The sequence below is a fragment of the Siphateles boraxobius genome, unplaced genomic scaffold, assembly GCF_051911475.1.
Source record: "Siphateles boraxobius isolate OS27281-9 unplaced genomic scaffold, OSU_SipBor_1 33, whole genome shotgun sequence".
In the NCBI taxonomy this organism is placed as follows: Eukaryota; Metazoa; Chordata; class Actinopteri; order Cypriniformes; family Leuciscidae; genus Siphateles; species Siphateles boraxobius.
Window position 1 is genome coordinate 2078912 of NW_027508953.1, and position 18346 is coordinate 2097257.

The following is an 18346-nucleotide window of genomic DNA, read 5'->3' on the forward strand; positions in this document are numbered from 1 at the left end:
TATTTTTTCTCTAAAAATATTATTTAAGCAAATCAGTTTAAAGTTAAAATCTAGAAGCGATTGTTTGAAAATGAACTTCCAGCGCTTGCTGTATCATTTTATTCGTATATTATTGCCATCTTGTGGACATTTTTAGTAGTGCTGCACAATCTTTGTATAAAAACCTGTAATATTGAGTTAATATATGCAGTAATTAATATACAGTAGTTACATTTTTTCTCTAAAACAATATTAAAGCAAATTAGTTTAAAGTTATAATCTAGAGGCGAATTGCATTTTCCCCCATTGTTTGAAAAGAAACTTCCAACACTTGTTGTATTATTTTATTTCTATTTTACTGCCACCTTGTGGACATTTAAGGACAGCGGAAGTTAAATTTAAATGTTTACATTCACAGATTGAAGTCCAGAAATGGCGATTAGAGTGCTTTAATTAATGATAAATCATAATTCATTACCATTATTAAAAGTAGACCCAATTAATAGTGTAATTAATAAGGTTTAATATTGCAAATCTACTAATTTTTCGAGTGGTTGAAAGAAAACTTCACACCTCCAGGCATCGCTGTATGATTTTATCTTCTTTTTTTACAGTCTGTGGATTTTATTCACATTTTACTGCCACCCTGTGGACATTTTTTGTAGTACAGCAGAATAACTTTAGCGTAACTTCTCATGGTTATTTACTGATTAAAGTCCATAAAAGGCGATTTTGCTTTTGTTACAGATCATTCATGAGACGTAAAATTGCACTATTAATTGGCATTCAAAAGTAGGCTCTATTAATACTATAATTAATTGTTTAATATACCAAAACTATTTTAATATAAATAAATGCAAGTTAAAATAGGTCGGTCATTCTATTTTTTCTCTCTCAAACACTGATTTAAGACCAGTCAAAACAGATGTCTAATCTAGGCGCTTTTTTGAGTGTTTGATTCATAGATATATATATATAGATTACTAATTAGTAGATGTTTCTATATATCCATATGGTTTGATTGAGTGACCTTCAAATCCGCTGTATTATTTTATTCGCATTTTATGACATCTTCAGTAGTGCAGCAAAATTGTTCCGTCAAATTAATATGGCAACCAAAATGATTGCAAATCAAAATCAGGGGTTTTATGAGTCAGAGCTGATTATTTAAGTACAAAACAACACACGAGTGTCCAAATTATTTGTTTTTAAGGAATAATTAAAATATGCATTAAAATAAAAATAATTCACAAACAACTTAATTGTTTTTTATATATATTTATTATGAAGGGGGAAAAAATCTACTGTCATAAAATGGACCAAAAAAAAACATGTAACAAAACATGTGACCATCTACGTTGGTGATTTCACTAGAAGTTGACCTGCACACAGTTTCACAAACAGGCAGGGTCAGGCTGACCTGGGGTCAGTGCGCCATTTTTAGCTCTAATGCTTTTATAAAGCTGGGAATTGCAGGCATACTGAGATCCATCCACTCAAACAGGACGACTTCAACCCGAGCCAGAGGCACAAGAGTGGGGCGGAGCAACTGATGCCGGCCATCTTAAAGCACTAACGCTGGGAGCAATGGAAATTTATACAACATTCTATCGGGGCAATTCTTATCATCGTTTGGGTGTGCACTCCAGTCAAAATGTTTGTTTCCTTACTAACATTTCAACCCCAAAGCAATATAAAGAAGATTTCATTGCACGTGTTGGACAAACGTCAGAGCCAGTCGGGTGTCAGTGTGAATAGTAGTGCTGTTAGCTGACGGAAACGCTGGATATTTGACCGTTCGTCAGCGTGTTTTTTGTGAGCTTGAGTAATAACAGAATAGGTAAACGGTAACAAATACATACTGGATACACAAATATATTTACACATCCATGCAGCCGGAGCCGAGGGGAACAGCGTGTTAGTTGGGATATGAACGTGTGGCTGAGCAGGTTCATACTAAAAACAGGCCGAATGTAACCATGAAGTCTGAGCAGATGTGGAGGACTGAAGCAGATGTGGAGGACTGATGCAGATGTGGAGGACTGATGCAGATGTGGAGGACTGATGCAGATGTGGAGGACTGAAGCAGATGTGGAGGACTGATGCAGATGTGGAGGACTGATGCAGATGTGGAGGACTGAAGCAGATGTGGAGGACTGATGCAGATGTGGAGGACTGATGCAGATGTGGAGGACTGATGCAGATGTGGAGGACTGAAGCAGATGTGGAGGACTGATGCAGATGTGGAGGACTGATGCAGATGTGGAGGACTGATGCAGATGTGGAGGACTGAAGCAGATGTGGAGGACTGAAGCAGATGTGGAGGACTGATGCAGATGTGGAGGACTGATGCAGATGTGGAGGACTGAAGCAGATGTGGAGGACTGAAGCAGATGTGGAGGACTGATGCAGATGTGGAGGACTGATGCAGATGTGGAGGACTGAAGCAGATGTGGAGGACTGATGCAGATGTGGAGGACTGATGCAGATGTGGAGGACTGATGCAGATGTGGAGGACTGATGCAGATGTGGAGGACTGATGCAGATGTGGAGGACTGAAGCAGATGTGGAGGACTGATGCAGATGTGGAGGACTGATGCAGATGTGGAGGACTGAAGCAGATGTGGAGGACTGAAGCAGATGTGGAGGACTGAAGCAGATGTGGAGGACTGAAGCAGATGTGGAGGACTGATGCAGATGTTGGGGACTGATGCAGATGTGGAGGACTGATGCAGATGTGGAGGACTGATGCAGATGTGGAGGACTGATGCAGATGTGGAGGACTGATGCAGATGTGGAGGACTGAAGCAGATGTGGAGGACTGAAGCAGATGTGGAGGACTGATGCAGATGTGGAGGACTGATGCAGATGTGGAGGACTGATGCAGATGTTGAGGACTGATGCAGATGTGGAGGACTGATGCAGATGTGGAGGACTGATGCAGATGTGGAGGACTGATGCAGATGTGGAGGACTGATGCAGATGTGGAGGAGATCTCGGGTCAGGCTCTATGTAGTGCTGTCAGGAGGGACGACCCGTTGGCGGGCGGTCTTGGGACGGTGGCGGGGTGTCGAGGGCGAGCTGCGTTCACTCTCAGACTCGGAGGGCTCGGTTTCTGCCTGCGGGGAACCGGTGTCACCCACCAACTCCCGCAGGAACTTAAACTTGGACAGGAAGAGCTGCCACACCACATACCACCCTGCAGACAACACAAACCACACACTGGAAATGTAATAGAGTAACTGCACGTTTGGCTGTCAGGTGTTCTCTGGAACTATGAGACAGATGATAGGCTTTTGCATTTATATTTTCTAAAATATGATTTGTTTTATGTTGGTGCACACTAAAGCATTTGCATTAACTGTATGATAAAACACAGATTTTCAAATTTATATGTGTATATGTGTACCGAATAAGCCCTTCAGACGCCTCACGGGCAAAACTCTTTTATAAGCTTATTATTAAAATAATATTATATGTTTTTACAGCAGTTCATCTCAAGAAATGTGTGTAATAACATTTGTTTAGCAATTTCGACCATGTAAAATGGGTAATTTGTAATTATAAATATTATAATATCATTATCATAATAAACAAAAAACATTTTCTCACAAATAAATTTCTTAATAGGTTTCTTACTGATTCTGAAGTAAAATATAAAATATGCAATATATTCATCAAATAAGAATCATGATAATAATCAAACATAAAATATGTAGATTCATTTAGGTAATGAGAAACTAGTGGAAAAATATCATGAAAAAAAATGTCAAAAGCAAAATCTTACTATTTAAGTTCAGTACACAAAATATAATTTCTTTTCTCATTTTAATTTTGCGGTAAAAAAATACTAAGTTATATACGAATCTAATATAAACATCCAGAAACATTATGGTACTAAGAATTCAGTAGGAAAATGTAATTAAAATAATTAAAAAATCTAAATGCAATATATATGTTAGGGCTGGGCAACGATTAATCGTGATTAATCGCATCTAAAATAAAAGTTTGGGTTTACATAATATGTGTGTGTATATATTTATACATAACTTAACTTATATTATATTTATATATAAATAAAAAAGATTCTTAAATATATAAATGCATGTGTGTGTGTATTTATATATACAAAAAAATTATACACAGTACACACATGTATTATGTAAACACAAACTTTCATTTTGGATGCGATTATTAAATGGAAAGGATATATATATATATATATATATCTCTATATATATATATATATATATAAATCTATATATATCCTAAAAATCTTAAAAGCTAAATTTACATCAGACTATCGTGACCAAAATATGAACAAATGTATTTTTATTAACAAACATTAACAAAGATTAATAAAGGCTGTAAATATATTGCTGATTGTTAGTTCATGTTAGTTAATGTATTAACTGATGTGACTAATGAGACCTTATTATAAAGTCTTAACTGAGAATTCAATGGGGAAAATGTCATAACACAAAAAAAGCTTTTGCAAAATATAATTATTTTCTTTTTCTTTTTCTTTCCACTCTTTGGTAAAATATGACCTGGGCTCACTCTTGGTAGAATTTGTGGCTTTATTTCAACAGATCCAGACACTTAAGTTAACACAGATAAATGGTCTTCCTCATTAATAGCAACACACAGAAGGTTCAGTTCAGTGACCAACATAGATCAGAGTCGGGCAAACCTTTGACATGAAGACACAGAGCTGCACAGCTCCACAAATCACACACACTTATGTACGAGCAGACATGATCCTACAGTACAGAAAACCTTTCTTAGAGGTACTGTGATCTTAACACATGTGGGTCAGTCAGAGAGATCTTGACTGGTCAACACTCGACTCACAGCGAGCTGTAGAAATGAGACGTCCGTGTCGTAATCAAACCCGCTGACAGTCAGCAAACCAGATCTATTTTTGCAATGCTTGACTGTACCGACTATATTCTCACTCATGGGTCATAAATCAGGACTGTGAAGTCACTGTAAAGTAAATCCTGCAAATGAAGGTGTGACTTTTTCATGTTAATTAGATGTCATCTCAAGAATCAAGCAATCACTGCATTAGATTTCACAAAATCATGCAGTTCCTCAAATCTACAGTGTAAAATGACCTATACTGACCCTGAAAGTATTCGGAAAAAATCAAGTCACACTTAAAAATGTCTGAATGTCACTGCATCAAATAATAAATACCACAGCAAGTGTGTGTGTGCTAAAGGATCTTTTCTCATGGGTTTGTTGGCTGCACTTACCGAAGAGCATGAAGAGGAGGACACATATCAGCGTGGCCACGATCACCAACACCGTCAAACCAACACTCTGCCACATCCTCCCCTCCTTTCCTAGAAGAAAGACAAAGAAAAACTCCTTCACATCTGTATGTGCTCTAGAAGCTCACCATGTTTTCAGCTCAACACTACAGCTGTGACGCCCTGTAGAAACACATTAACTGTGTCTGATATCATCACTCATGCCTGATATTATACTTCCGATAAAGATTTCAAATATCATGTGATATACATAATTATAAAGGATCATAGAGTTCTGTGCAGTTTAATTGCCATTTGCAAAAGCTGCAACATATTTATTATTGATCATAGAGTAAATAATGCCATCAAGCTACTTGGCACAAAATATACATATGTAAAAATGTGTATGTGTTATAATAGAGAAAAATTATGTTATAATCAAACAATACCATGCTATACCTGATACCACATCGCTGTACCAGTGTACAGTACTTTTTAGGCACACAAATCAGATTATATATTTACATGTCTAATTTCGAGATCGACACACCCTGTCTGGATAATATCATAGCAATAAAAGAACCCATTTAAATTATAAAAATGCCACTTAATCATTAGTCATATTACACAAAGTAATAATGCTTTATGTTTCAGACAGTAACGTAACACTATGGCAATACTAGAGCGATAGTACTTTGAAAATATACCATTGTTACTGAAACTGATCATGAAAAGTGTAGCCATTTCATTTAATTAATATATCATATGATTAATCTCATTTTGCATGTGTGATATCAGTATAAAGTAACGTAACTGTTAATCTGTACTAATTTACGCACAGGTCCGATGCTGAAATGAGTCTTGCAGATGAAAGTGTTTATGTTTATGATGATCAGATTTATGATCACTTACAGTCGTTCACTCCTCACAGTCTTCACGCAGAATCCCGCGGGGACGGAGGCCGGTAGCGCGTGTCATGGAGGGTCTCAAATATTCCTCTTATCTACATCATTGCGACATTTACAGAGAAAATAGAACAGCGAGAAAACGCCGAGCTAGAGTCAACAACACACTCAATCTGAGATGACCCGGAAGTCCTCAAGCCTGCCGTTCCGCCGCGCGGTATTGTGGGAATTGTCGTTTTCACCGCGCAAAAATAATGAAATAAACTACATTTGTCTGTAGACCTTATCTCACTTCATCAAGCTATTCTAATTTTTAAATATGGTGCAATGTTTTGACTTTTTGGAAATGGTATCTACAAATATAATAATATGGTGTTTGGACCTTTTATTTTCTTATCTTTATTCTTAAACCTTTTTAAGGTTTTTTTCTATAGGAACAGTGTGTTGTGGTTCTTGTGGTCTGTCACGTCACACATCGGACACACACACGTCTGATCATCTCTACAGAACAGCTCCAGAGGTCTCTCATGTTTCTGACATATATAGTGCTCCAGATTACTCACAGGATTGATCAGTTTGTGTTTCTTTAAACCTGCCACTCTCAGATGAGGCTCCAGGTGAGTTTCACAGTACGAGATCTGACACACCAGACACGACTTCAGGGCTTTCAGCTTTCTTTCCTCACAGACGTCACACTGAAATTCAGGGGTTTTTTTTCAGAACTTCAGGTTTTTTCTCAGGACTTTTCTTTTTATAGTGATCTACAACCTCTCGGAGTGTGGTATTAATCTTGAGATCAGGTCTGTGCTTGAATGTTTCTTTACAATATGGACAGTTGCAGGTCTGGCTGTTGTCCCAGCACTTATTCAGACAGGTCTTGCAGAAGTTGTGTCCACATGGAGTGCTGACTGGATCAGTGAACACGTCCAGACATATAGAGCACTGAAGCTCCTCAGTCAGTGGACCGCTGGAGGAAGACATCGCTGGAAAGAGAAATAGTCAAAAGTTACCTATTAAATAATGTTTTCCATAAGAGGAAAATGAAAGTCATGCAGCAATTATTTTCTTTGTTATTAATTTACCTGGAGGTATATTTATACTCCGTCTCCTAGCTGGTCTCTCTACTACGGAGCCCCTAAAGGGACGTGGTGGTGGGAAAAAAATTAGGATGGGAGAATTTTTTTTTAATATATATATCTTTTGCGTTCCCTCGCAAAACTTTTGCGTTCCCCCGAGAAACTTTGCGTTCCCTCGCAAAACTTTTGCGTTCCCCCGAGAAACTTTTGCGTTCCCTCGCAAAGTTATTTGGGTTCCCACGCAAACCCTGTTGTGAGCTCGGACAGACACTTCCTGTTTAATGTCCCGCTGGCAGTGCTTCAGAGCTCCGTACGTTAATGGAGCGTTTCATAGTGTTTGAACTTGGACTCAAATATAAAGAAATGCGGTCAGTGTTTAACTCAAGGAACTTCCCGGATCAATATTCTTGAGCTAAACGTTGTTAAAACACAAACGACACCTATTTACAATCACAGTAACCTAGACAACGTGTTTTCTGCATCAGGTGTCCATATTGTTGTTGATCAAGTTACAATCACTCTCTCTGAATCTCTCTCTGAACTACAGTAAGGTCATAGTCCAATCTGTTAGTTTCCAGAACAAAGACTGCACATCAAATCATGCTGTAGGGAAATAGACTGACTGACATACTCTGGCTTATAGTTTTAAAAAACAGATATTTGGATCGTAAACTTAGTGGATCGTGAAACTTCTAGGACCAGGACTGTTCAAAGTTCAAAACAGTGGTCCTTCCCTTTGAAATAACTGTTTTGCTTTATTTGAACTTAATTTCCAAAAGTCTCCAGTAGAGACCGCCCTTCTCTCACAATGACTGCTGCTGCTGTAATAAGTGTTATTGTTATGCATGTATTAATACCGTTATTCCCCATTGTGTCTGCAGGCGGCACTGCCACTTGTAATTATTAGTTGTGTAAGTAGAGAATGTTGGCTGTGTTATTTACATATTGATATCTAGACTCTAGAGATACACAGTTATGTCAGATGTGCTGAGATCACACCTGGACTGGATTTTTTCTTTTACAAGTAGTTATTTGAAGTCTAGTACACACGGAGTTGGCAAATTTAATCTAATTTGCTTTATGAATATCCAGTAAGTTGTTAATTGGCAAATGGTTAGTGAACTTTTTCCTTTAAAAAAGTCCTGATAATATAAAAAAAAAAAAAACATTTTTTTAAACATTTGCATGTCCACATAGATATTGTGCATCATCCTGTGGCTTGAAACATTCTGAACGCTAGATTTGTCAATATTATACGTATAGGCCTACTTTTTTGTTCCCTGTAAGATTTGACTTTTATATGCAATATTCGTCACTTCTAGGCAGTAGTTTATTCTTAGATCTTCATATTTGAATGTTTTATCCTGTAAAGTTGTGTACACTATAGGATTTGTTAACTCAGGTCAATCCTTCATAGTCGCTCATTTTTATCTAATGAATCACAAATCTGAGCTTCTGACATAATCTTTCACATCTCTGTGCCTGAGAATGCCTGAATTACTTTTTATTGTATATGTGACAGTAGCCTATCCACTAGTTTATTTGCTCTATTTGACAGCAAAGTTAAATGACAGTGATATACAAGATAAAATCTCGATGCCATAAAAAATTACAGCATTGTTTTCTGCAGAGATGTGATTCAGTCATCAGTTTGTTTGGTGAGCTTACTTCCATCCATGTGCGGAAAATAAAGTCATGACTCATGAGTCGATATTTGAGTCAATCAGACAATCCTGAAGGCCAGTGAGAGCACAGGCAGGGTAGATACACATCTAATGATTGTGATGACGTACATCCCCTTCATAGTGAGCCCAGGAAGATAAGCATGCTGTGCTAGAACAATAATGTCTAAGACTGTAAATGTAGGTGTTGTTACTGGCTCTTAGACAAAAAGACTGATATTTACTCTTATTTGATCATTTTACATGAGTTTCCACTTGCAAGATATGTAGAGTCACAAAAACTGAGTAAATGAAAGCAATTAATATGCGTTTACATATTTGAGAGTTCTGTCTGTCAGCGCATGAGCCTAATAGTAAACAAACAAAAATGTGAAGATGGATTTCATAGTTTTGGGGAAGTCCAATGACCATGTGCACTAGAGACATGATCTCTCTCATGACGCCTCTGTCTGGACCACTGAAACTCTAGAAAAATGATGTATCATTACTCCAGTGTTACGACTGTCACTCCTGAAAGAAGCATATCATGATAATCATAATAAAGTATACTAAAGTCTGGATAATGACTCGCATATTCTGTTTCCCTCTCGTGAAAGCTTTAGTTCCTCTGAAATCCTCTTTCACCTCCCCCAAAAGGCCACTTCCTCTGATAAGATGTATCTATTAAGGACATCTACAGCTCTTCCCGTATGTGCTCTTTTCTGACGTCTATGCTGCTGTGTGGTGTGGTTTGTATTTTTCCAATTTAAATTAAAAATGATTGTTCAATAAACCCCATAAAAAAGACAAAATTCTTTAGCCTAACATGTTTGTTTTTCTATTTGGCAGTTTTCCCCTTCCTCTGTTATACCACTTATATATGACCTTTAAAGTGTTATTTTACTTAGCCTATATATTTAACTTTGTATTTTTTATATTAGTGCAAGGTCTAACAAATATGTAAAAAAGTAATGACATAGATATTTTAAAAGACTATTTGTCTTTTTTTGTGTCACGTTTTATCAGGATTTCAGCTTTCAGAAGTCAAAGTTCAGAGGAATAAGAAGGTTTTTGAATTAGCATGAAGGTGATTTTCTCATATTGAAGATAGTTCTTAATTTATCATTAAATATTTTTAAACTCATTTAAAGGGGCAATGTGTAAAAATGTTGAGTATCTATTAACAGAAATGCAATATGACATCCATAACTATGTGTTCAGTGGTGTATAAAGAACTTACTTAATAAACCGTAATGTTTTTATTACCTTAGAATGAGGCATTTATATCTACATAGGCGCGGGAATCCCCTTCTATGAAGGTCGACATATTGTGACGTCATGTTTCTACCGTAGCCGACAGTGAACAAACAGCGTTACAGAGCCCGTTTCGTCACTACCTTGAAAGAGAAGCCGCAGAAAGCTAGAAGCTAGCAATAAAGACCGTGAGTAGTGACTTTTCCCTTGTCAGTGGTGTAAAATATGTAGTTGGATTGTTTCATGTAACTTAGTTTTTCTCCCTCGCTGTGTGTTATGGCTTTGCTATGTGGGGATAAATGTGCTGGTTACGTTCGTGAGACAGCTGATTAGTACTCTTGTCATTGACCGTAAAACAGTTACAGGCATAGTTCGAATTACAGGGGGTACTGGGGGGTACTATACCCCCCAATGAAGACCCAGTACCTCCCAAAGGGACAGAAATATCAGTTTTGGGGGGGTCAGATAATTTTTCTGATATTGTGAAAAAATATAATTAGAGTTATAATAGGCTACAAGTCAACTCCTATTTTCACTGTAGGAACATTTTAATGTAAAGCGATTTCAGACACCCCTATTGTGGACCGTACCATTTTTAACCACCGTGGCTAGAAGCGACGGAGATAGAGAACGGTTTGCTGCTGACCTGCATGGATAAATGTAAGTTGCTAGCTGACGTCTAGCTTGTTGATTTTACAACCTTCATTTATTAACGTGTTTTGTTCTTTCATAGCTCATGTCACGTCTTCATACATTGAATTACCGGCTACTTACCTGCTACTTACCCACTGAGGCTAGTTAAGTGGACCTTAGTTAGCAAGGTTAGGTAGCAAGATAATTCTCAATTTAAATCAAGCTTTACATTGTGGTGAGTTAAAATCAGGGGCGGATCTACAAACAACATTGTTAGTGTATTAGAGGCGTGGGCGCGATCGAACTGTGTGTGTGTGTGTGTGTGTGTGAGAGAGAGAGAGAGAGAGAGGCGCGGGCGCGATCGAACTGTGTGTGTGTGTGTGTGTCGTATGACTAAATCTGTTCATATTTCCTCAAAACTCACTAGAAGACATCATTTGAGGGGTCTTTTTTTTTTTTTTTTATCTCATGGGGAGCAAACCCCCCAAGAATTGCTTTTTCACAAAGTACAATTTAAGTATAGACTACACAGACTGTTGATAGTGATTACACAGAGAAAGGGTCCACAATTCACAAATTAAGACCCTCACCATCCAAAAACCCAGCTACATCTCTGATTTGACTCCCACTCCGTGTAATGTAGGTGTAGAGAACAAAACACATTCAATGAAAACCGTAGCATTTTAAATTATGAATAATGTCCATGGCCCCCCTCCTGAAACCTCATACCACCCCTTTACCACCCCAGGTGGTAGTATGGTTTTTTATAGTATGCTCCTTAATCACATTAAAGATTGTGTTGATTTGACACTGACTACCATAGACTACAATGGAAAATTGGTTTCTGTTTATACAGTATATGAGAGGGTTGGGTCTTACCTCCAGGTCTTATGAAATCTAAAAATAAACCAAATCAATATTTCATGAAATAGGCAATAGGCTTCTTGAAAAGGTATTACTTTTACTAGTAATTAGAATGTTATTTCAGTGCACTTAACTTCTAACTTTTGGGAGTTGATCAAAACCGTTCTCTTTTGGATATATAATAACAATGAGATATTCTGTAGCCTACTGATTATCAGTTTGTCGCATGTTTAGACCTTGTATGTGTGTTGCACAACACATGTTGCACTTGGCGATCACGGTGGGGATTGATATGGTAGTGGACCATGATGGTCATAGAAGAAGTGAAGGGGCAGTACCCCCCAATTATGGTGGGGTAATTCGCACTCTGGTTACAGGAATCACCAACCCGTCGATCTTGGAAGCATTTTAAGTCGATCGAGTTTCCATTATCAGAGAAAAAAGCCTATTGTGTGTAGTAAATGGTGTCTAGGGGATGCGGAGGCGCGCGCGCTGTTATAATCACGTCATTTTTGCCGCACGCACCTTTGGGCTCATGCGGACGCGTCCAGTATAAACAAGGCTTAACGCTTTAACCAGCTCAGCCACAGTAACAGCTCATATTAGCCAGCTAAACTTTTACTACCCTGTTAGAAAAAATATATAGTTGCATAGTTTCATGTGGTTCTTCTCCCTCGCTGTATTATGGGTTTGCTATGTGGGGAGAAATGTGCTGGTTATGTTCGTGAGACAATTAACTAATTATTATATTACGTATTAAGACCCTTGATCCTCACCTGACTATGGCTTTGTAAACTTTATCCATGATGTGGTTTATAATGGACTGTGGTAGAGAAACTTGTGCTGCGTCCCAATTCGCATACTATCCGTCCTAAATAGTATTCGAAAATAGAATTAGTACCCAAATGGTAGTATGTTGAAATGAGTGTTCCAAAGAGACCCGGATGGTCTACTATATCCGGTCAGAATCCGAAGTGCAGATCGATGCACACTCTAACGGCTAATATTGCCCACAACCCATCGCACGTTGGACGAGGATTTGGTTAGAACTACAAAGACGAGTGAAAAGTGTTAAAAAAAAAAACTACAGACATGGAGGACGCGCGAGTCCGGCGGTTATGTAGAGGTTTAGTAAAGGGGTTTGAGTGATTAATTGTCAGTATCTGACGAAAATGTATTTATTCAATGTTGTCTACATTTTATTGCATCTGCAGCAGCATTGTGAACTTTTGTAAAGATACGTTTAGCCATTAACTTTTAAATGCATCATTACATTCAAATTGCAAACACATGAGGAGAGTGAGAGTCTCCGCATGAAAGACCCGCGACTGGCAGGTGAACGTGCAACAACATTTCTCTCCGAAACTGTAAGAAATTATATTAGATTGAATGGAGGATTTTAACTGTGACGAGATGATTGACAGGGCAGTTTACGGTGACAGGATGCATGCGATAGAGCTGTCCGTTAAAGATGACGACGTAGTATGTCCCAAAGCTTGCCTACTATTTTGCTACACACTCAAAAGTATATACTTTTTCTTTACAGAAAGAGTACATACTTTTAGGGCGTAGTATAAGTAGGCGAATTGGGACGCAGCATTGGTTTACTCTGGCTATTCTCTGCCGTCTCAGACGATGATGTTTGTCCCGTTTTAGCCAGCGTAGCTTCTTCGAAAGGGAGGGGTGAGCGGTGGGCTGAGCCCTTAGTGTAAACTCGCAACCGAACCGCTAGATGTCGCTAAAAGTCACACACTCCACCTTCTGTAGTGTGTGCCAATCCACTCAACCTGAATGGCACACTCACACCTGGATACAGTAGGAATGACCACAGGATTTCACTTCAGCACCTGAATGGACATGCGGTTGACACTTCACACAAGGACAGTGATAACACCACTCAGCCACAACAACCTCTGCTCACGGACACAATCTCAGCTGAGCCCTGCCCACAGAGCTCACCACAGACAGACTGTGACATACCAGCACTGCTCCAATATACAGCACCCAAGGACGACTTTCTGGAAAACAGCCAGGGAAACCAGGACAGCATATTACAGCCTCCAATAACACCAGAGCAAAAATCACTCTCACTGGAAACATTATCACTCTCTCCAGCATCTCCACTTCTGTGCTTCTCAGAGAAAATGGAACAACTGGTGCACGCTGGAACTAGACTATCCCACTCTTTTGCTGCGAGCCCCCAGATACCAACCAAAAAACGCCAGGCCCCACAACCACCAAAGCCTACGGGCCCAGCTCGTCCTCCCCCTCCTCCTGTGAGAGCTCTTCGGCCTCTGCCACAGCGCCAGGGCCCACACCCTCCTCCGTCGGCTCGAGGTGGACCAAAAACAACTGATACCAGCTCTCACTGATATGTGTCGGGTCCCCGCTATGATAACAATAACTTTCTCAAATGTTTACAGAACAAGCGGGAACCCAGTGTGCCTGTATCTTTTTCTATTGCTGTTCAATTACATGATAGAAAGTCTAAGGCCTTCAAAAGCCGTACAGCAAACCCATCTAATCTGGTGCCTATCACACGACATACCAAGATTGCTGTGGGGACAAAAAGTAAGACTGTTAAGTTAGCACTTTTAAACATCCGCTCACTTAAAAATAAATCACTTTTAGTCAATGACTTAATAACCACATACAACCTGGATTTTATGTTGCTAAATGAAACTTGGCTAGAAGAAAGTTGCAGTGCAACAGTCCTCAATGAAACAGCCCCTCCTAACTTTACTTTTATGAGTGTCTGCAGAGCTGTCAGAAGAGGCGGAGGTTTAGCTGCTCTTTATAAAGATGTCTATCAATGTAAGCAAATATCATTTGGGAATTACCCGTCTTTCGAATATCTGGGTATTGTGTTAAAAGGTGCTCCACGCATTTTACTTATCATTGTTTACAGGCCTCCAAAATACTCTCCAGCTTTTGCTGAGAACTTAACAGAACTGTTAAGTTCTATTTCCTCAGAGTTTGACTGCTTTGCCATTGCTGGAGATTTCAACATTCACATAGATAATGCAGAAAACAATATGGCAAAAGAAATCAAAACTGTTTTAAAAACTTTTGATCTGACTCAGCATGTACATGGAGCCACACATAATCGTGGACACACTCTAGATTTACTTATCAGTAAGGGTCTAAACATTTCATCAATTGTTATTAAGGATGTAGCACTGTCTGATCATTTTTGTATTTTCTTTGATATATTGATCTCTCCAGCCATTGAAGCTAGATCTGTGTCTGTCAAGAAGAGATGCTTAAATGAGAACACTAGTGTACTATTTATGAAGGCTATATCTTTAACACCAAGCATATCTGCTGACTCTGTTGATTTTCTCCTTGATTCTTTTAACTCAAAAGTTAAGAGTGTAATTGATGATATTGCTCCTGTGAAAGTCAGGAAGAAGAGTGGCAGACAAAAAGCACCTTGGAGAAACTCAACAGCAGTGCAAAATATGAAAAGACAATGCAGAAAAGCAGAGCGCATGTGGCGGAAGACAAAACTTGTAGTCCATTATAACATCTACAAAGACAGCATCCATGCTTTCAATAAGGAACTAAGCAAAGCTAGACAGACTTTTTTCTCAAATATTATAAACAGCAATATAAACAACACGCGCACTCTTTTTGCTACTGTAGAGAGACTGACAAACCCCCCAAGCCAGATTCCCAGTGAAATGCTCTCAGTGAGAAAGTGCAGTGAGTTTGCTTCTTTCTTCTCTGAGAAAATCAATAATATCAGAAAGGTGATCAGCTCATCCTTGAGTTGCGCTGGGGTCAGGCAGATCAGACAACAGCACGAGAAAGTAGCCACTATGTCTGATTTCGAAGAAATTGATGGCAAAATTTTGGAAGAAACCGTACAGCAACTAAAAACATCAACCTGCGCCCTTGATGCACTTCCCACATCTTTTTTCAAAAATGTGTTACACAGCTTAGAAGCAGATCTCCTAGAAGTGGTAAATGCCTCACTTCTCTCTGGGAGTTTTCCGACCTCCCTGAAAACTGCTGTTGTCAAGCCCCTCCTGAAAAAGAGCAATCTGGATAAGACCATATTAAACAACTATAGACCGATCTCAAATCTTCCTTTCATAGGCAAGATCATTGAAAAAGTTGTCTTCAATCAGCTGAACAAATTCTTAAGCTCGAATGGATACTTTGACCATTTTCAATCTGGTTTCCGACCGCACCACAGTACAGAGACCGCGCTCATAAAGATAATAAATGATATTCGCTTAAATACTGATACAGGCAAATTATCAGTGCTGGTACTACTCGACCTCAGTGCTGCATTTGACACTGTCGATCACAAAATACTTCTTGACAGGCTGGAAAACTGGGTCGGGCTTTCTGGGATAGTCCTAAAATGGTTCAGGTCATACTTAGGAGGCAGAGGTTATTATGTGAGTATAGGAGACCATAAGTCTGAGTGGACATCCATGACATGCGGAGTCCCTCAAGGCTCAATTCTTGCGCCACTCCTATTCAACCTGTACATGCTCCCAATGAGCCAAATAATGAGAAAGAACCAAATCGCTTACCATAGCTATGCAGACGACACACAGCTCTACTTATCCCTATCGCCTAACGATTACAGCCCCATTGACTCCCTTTGCCAATGCATTGATGAAGTAAACAATTGGATGTGCCAAAACTTTCTTCAGTTAAACAAAGACAAAACTGAAGTCATTGCGTTTGGAAACAAAGATGAAGTTCTCAAGGTGAACGCATACCTTCAGTCTAGGGGTCAAACAACTAAAAATCAAGTCAGGAATCTGGGTGTGTCTCTGGAGTCAGACCTTAGTTTCAGTAGTCATGTCAAAGCAATAACTAAATCAGCATATTATCACCTGAAAAATATTGCAAGAATTAGATGCTTTGTTTCCAGTCAAGACTTAGAAAAACTTGTGCATGCTTTCATCACCAGTAGGGTGGATTATTGTAATGGACTTCTCACTGGCCTTCCCAAAAAGACCATAAGACAGTTGCAGCTCATACAGAACGCTGCTGCTAGGATTCTGAGCAGAACCAGAAAATATGAACACATCACACCAGTCCTCAGGTCTTTACACTGGCTGCCAGTTACATTTAGGATTGATTTTAAAGTATTATTACTGGTATATAAATCATTCAATGGCCTAGGACCTCAATACATTGCAGATATGCTCAGTGAATATAAACCCAACAGATCACTCAGATCATTAGGATCACATCGGCTAGAAATACCAAGGGTTCACTCTAAGCATGGCGAGTCTGCTTTTAGCTACTATGCCAGCCGCAGCTGGAACCAGCTTCCAGAAGAGATCAGATGTGCTCCTACAGTAGTCACATTCAAATCCAGACTCAAAACACATCTGTTTAGCTGTGCATTTACTGAATGAGCACTGTGCCACTGTTCGTCCGACTGTTTGCACTGTATTTTATTTTATGTTTTAATTATTCTGATTTCTGTATTTTATCTTTTATTCTAAACTGTTTTAATTATTCTGATTTCTTTTGATTATTTTAATTTCTTCTATGTAAAGCACTTTGAATTACCATTGTGTATGAAATGTGCTATATAAATAAACTTGCCTTGCCTTGCCTTGCCTTGCCTTTAATGTTACAATATTTAATTTTTGTCTGAAAGATTTGCATACAAATTTTGAATAGAATAATATTTGTTTTAGTCTGATCAGTTAGGCTTGATACCATCTTTCATGAGAATTTTTCTGGAATACAACCATCTCTTGATTCCGGAAATGTAAAGAACAAAAGTCAAGTTGTCCTTTATGACTAGGAATAATGTCAATAATATTAATAATGTTAATCAATTCCATCAGCTTTTCTGGGAAAAGTAACATTTGCTTTTTAAATATAAACTCTCATGCATGTAAGTGAAAAATTTCGGAAAACTCAAGAACAGTAGATCTTGTCAAATACAAAGGTCGGTCATGAAACTCTAGATGGTGTAGGCTAATAGGTCCTTTACTCAATCTGCTTGCAATCACACTATTCTCTGTAAGGTTTGCTGATTCACCAATCACCTGCTACCTGCTGTATCAGTAACCAATGAGCTCAGGTTAGCATTTGCAGTGAGCTTCCAGAAACCCTCCACCTTCCCCAGCTCCACCTGTATAGATCTGCTATGGGTAATTCGTGTACGCTATATTGTACAGCAACAGCATGTCTTACTTGCTCACTGCAGCGTCTCGTGTGTGTATTGGCAGTATAGCAAGCCCTATACTATACCATCTTTCATGAGAATGTTTCTGGATTACAACAATCTCTTGATTCGTGAAATGTAGTAAAAAAAAAAAAAAGTCAAGTTGTCCTTTATGATTAGGAATAATGTCAATAATAATGTTAATCAATTCCATCAGCTACAGCAACAGCAATAACAGCAGCAGCCTAGCAGATCTATTCCACCAAGACCAAACATATCACAATTATAATATCCATTACCATGCCAAACACTCCAAGAGTTGTCCTGACAGAAATAACATTATTCTCTCCAAGGCTAAATATCATTGAGGCAAAATGGTTAGCATGTGGTTTCTTTGCTTAGGTGGTGTGAAACTATCTGTCATGTCTGTGGTGTATATATAGCATTTACATTTGTTGGTTTCTTAGAAGGTAACAGGGATTTAAGTGAAAGCATCTTTCACAGATGAAGCCGCCGCCTGCAGTGTGAATGCTTCTAAAGGTCAGGTCTGCTCTAACTCATTATA

General features: G+C 38.7%; 2 protein-coding genes across 2 annotated transcripts; both read right to left on the reverse strand.

Annotated features, from left to right (window-relative positions):
- Positions 1 to 1241: 1241 nt before the first annotated feature.
- Positions 1242 to 6356, reverse strand: smim13 (small integral membrane protein 13). The gene is made up of 3 exons (XM_077194911.1): positions 6150 to 6356; positions 5241 to 5330; positions 1242 to 3178 (listed from the first exon to the last, which is right to left on the reverse strand). Exons 2-3 carry the CDS (start codon positions 5314 to 5316, stop codon positions 2988 to 2990), a joined length of 267 nt encoding a protein of 88 aa, XP_077051026.1. The 5' UTR covers positions 5317 to 5330; positions 6150 to 6356; the 3' UTR covers positions 1242 to 2987.
- Positions 6357 to 6570: 214 nt separating this feature from the next.
- On the reverse strand, positions 6571 to 7124 carry LOC143701475 (E3 ubiquitin/ISG15 ligase TRIM25-like). The gene is given in 2 exon segments (XM_077194807.1): positions 6571 to 6858; positions 6860 to 7124. Coding segments are annotated over 2 exon segments (552 nt in total). The 5' UTR covers position 7124.
- Between the last annotated feature and the right edge of the window lie 11222 nt (positions 7125 to 18346).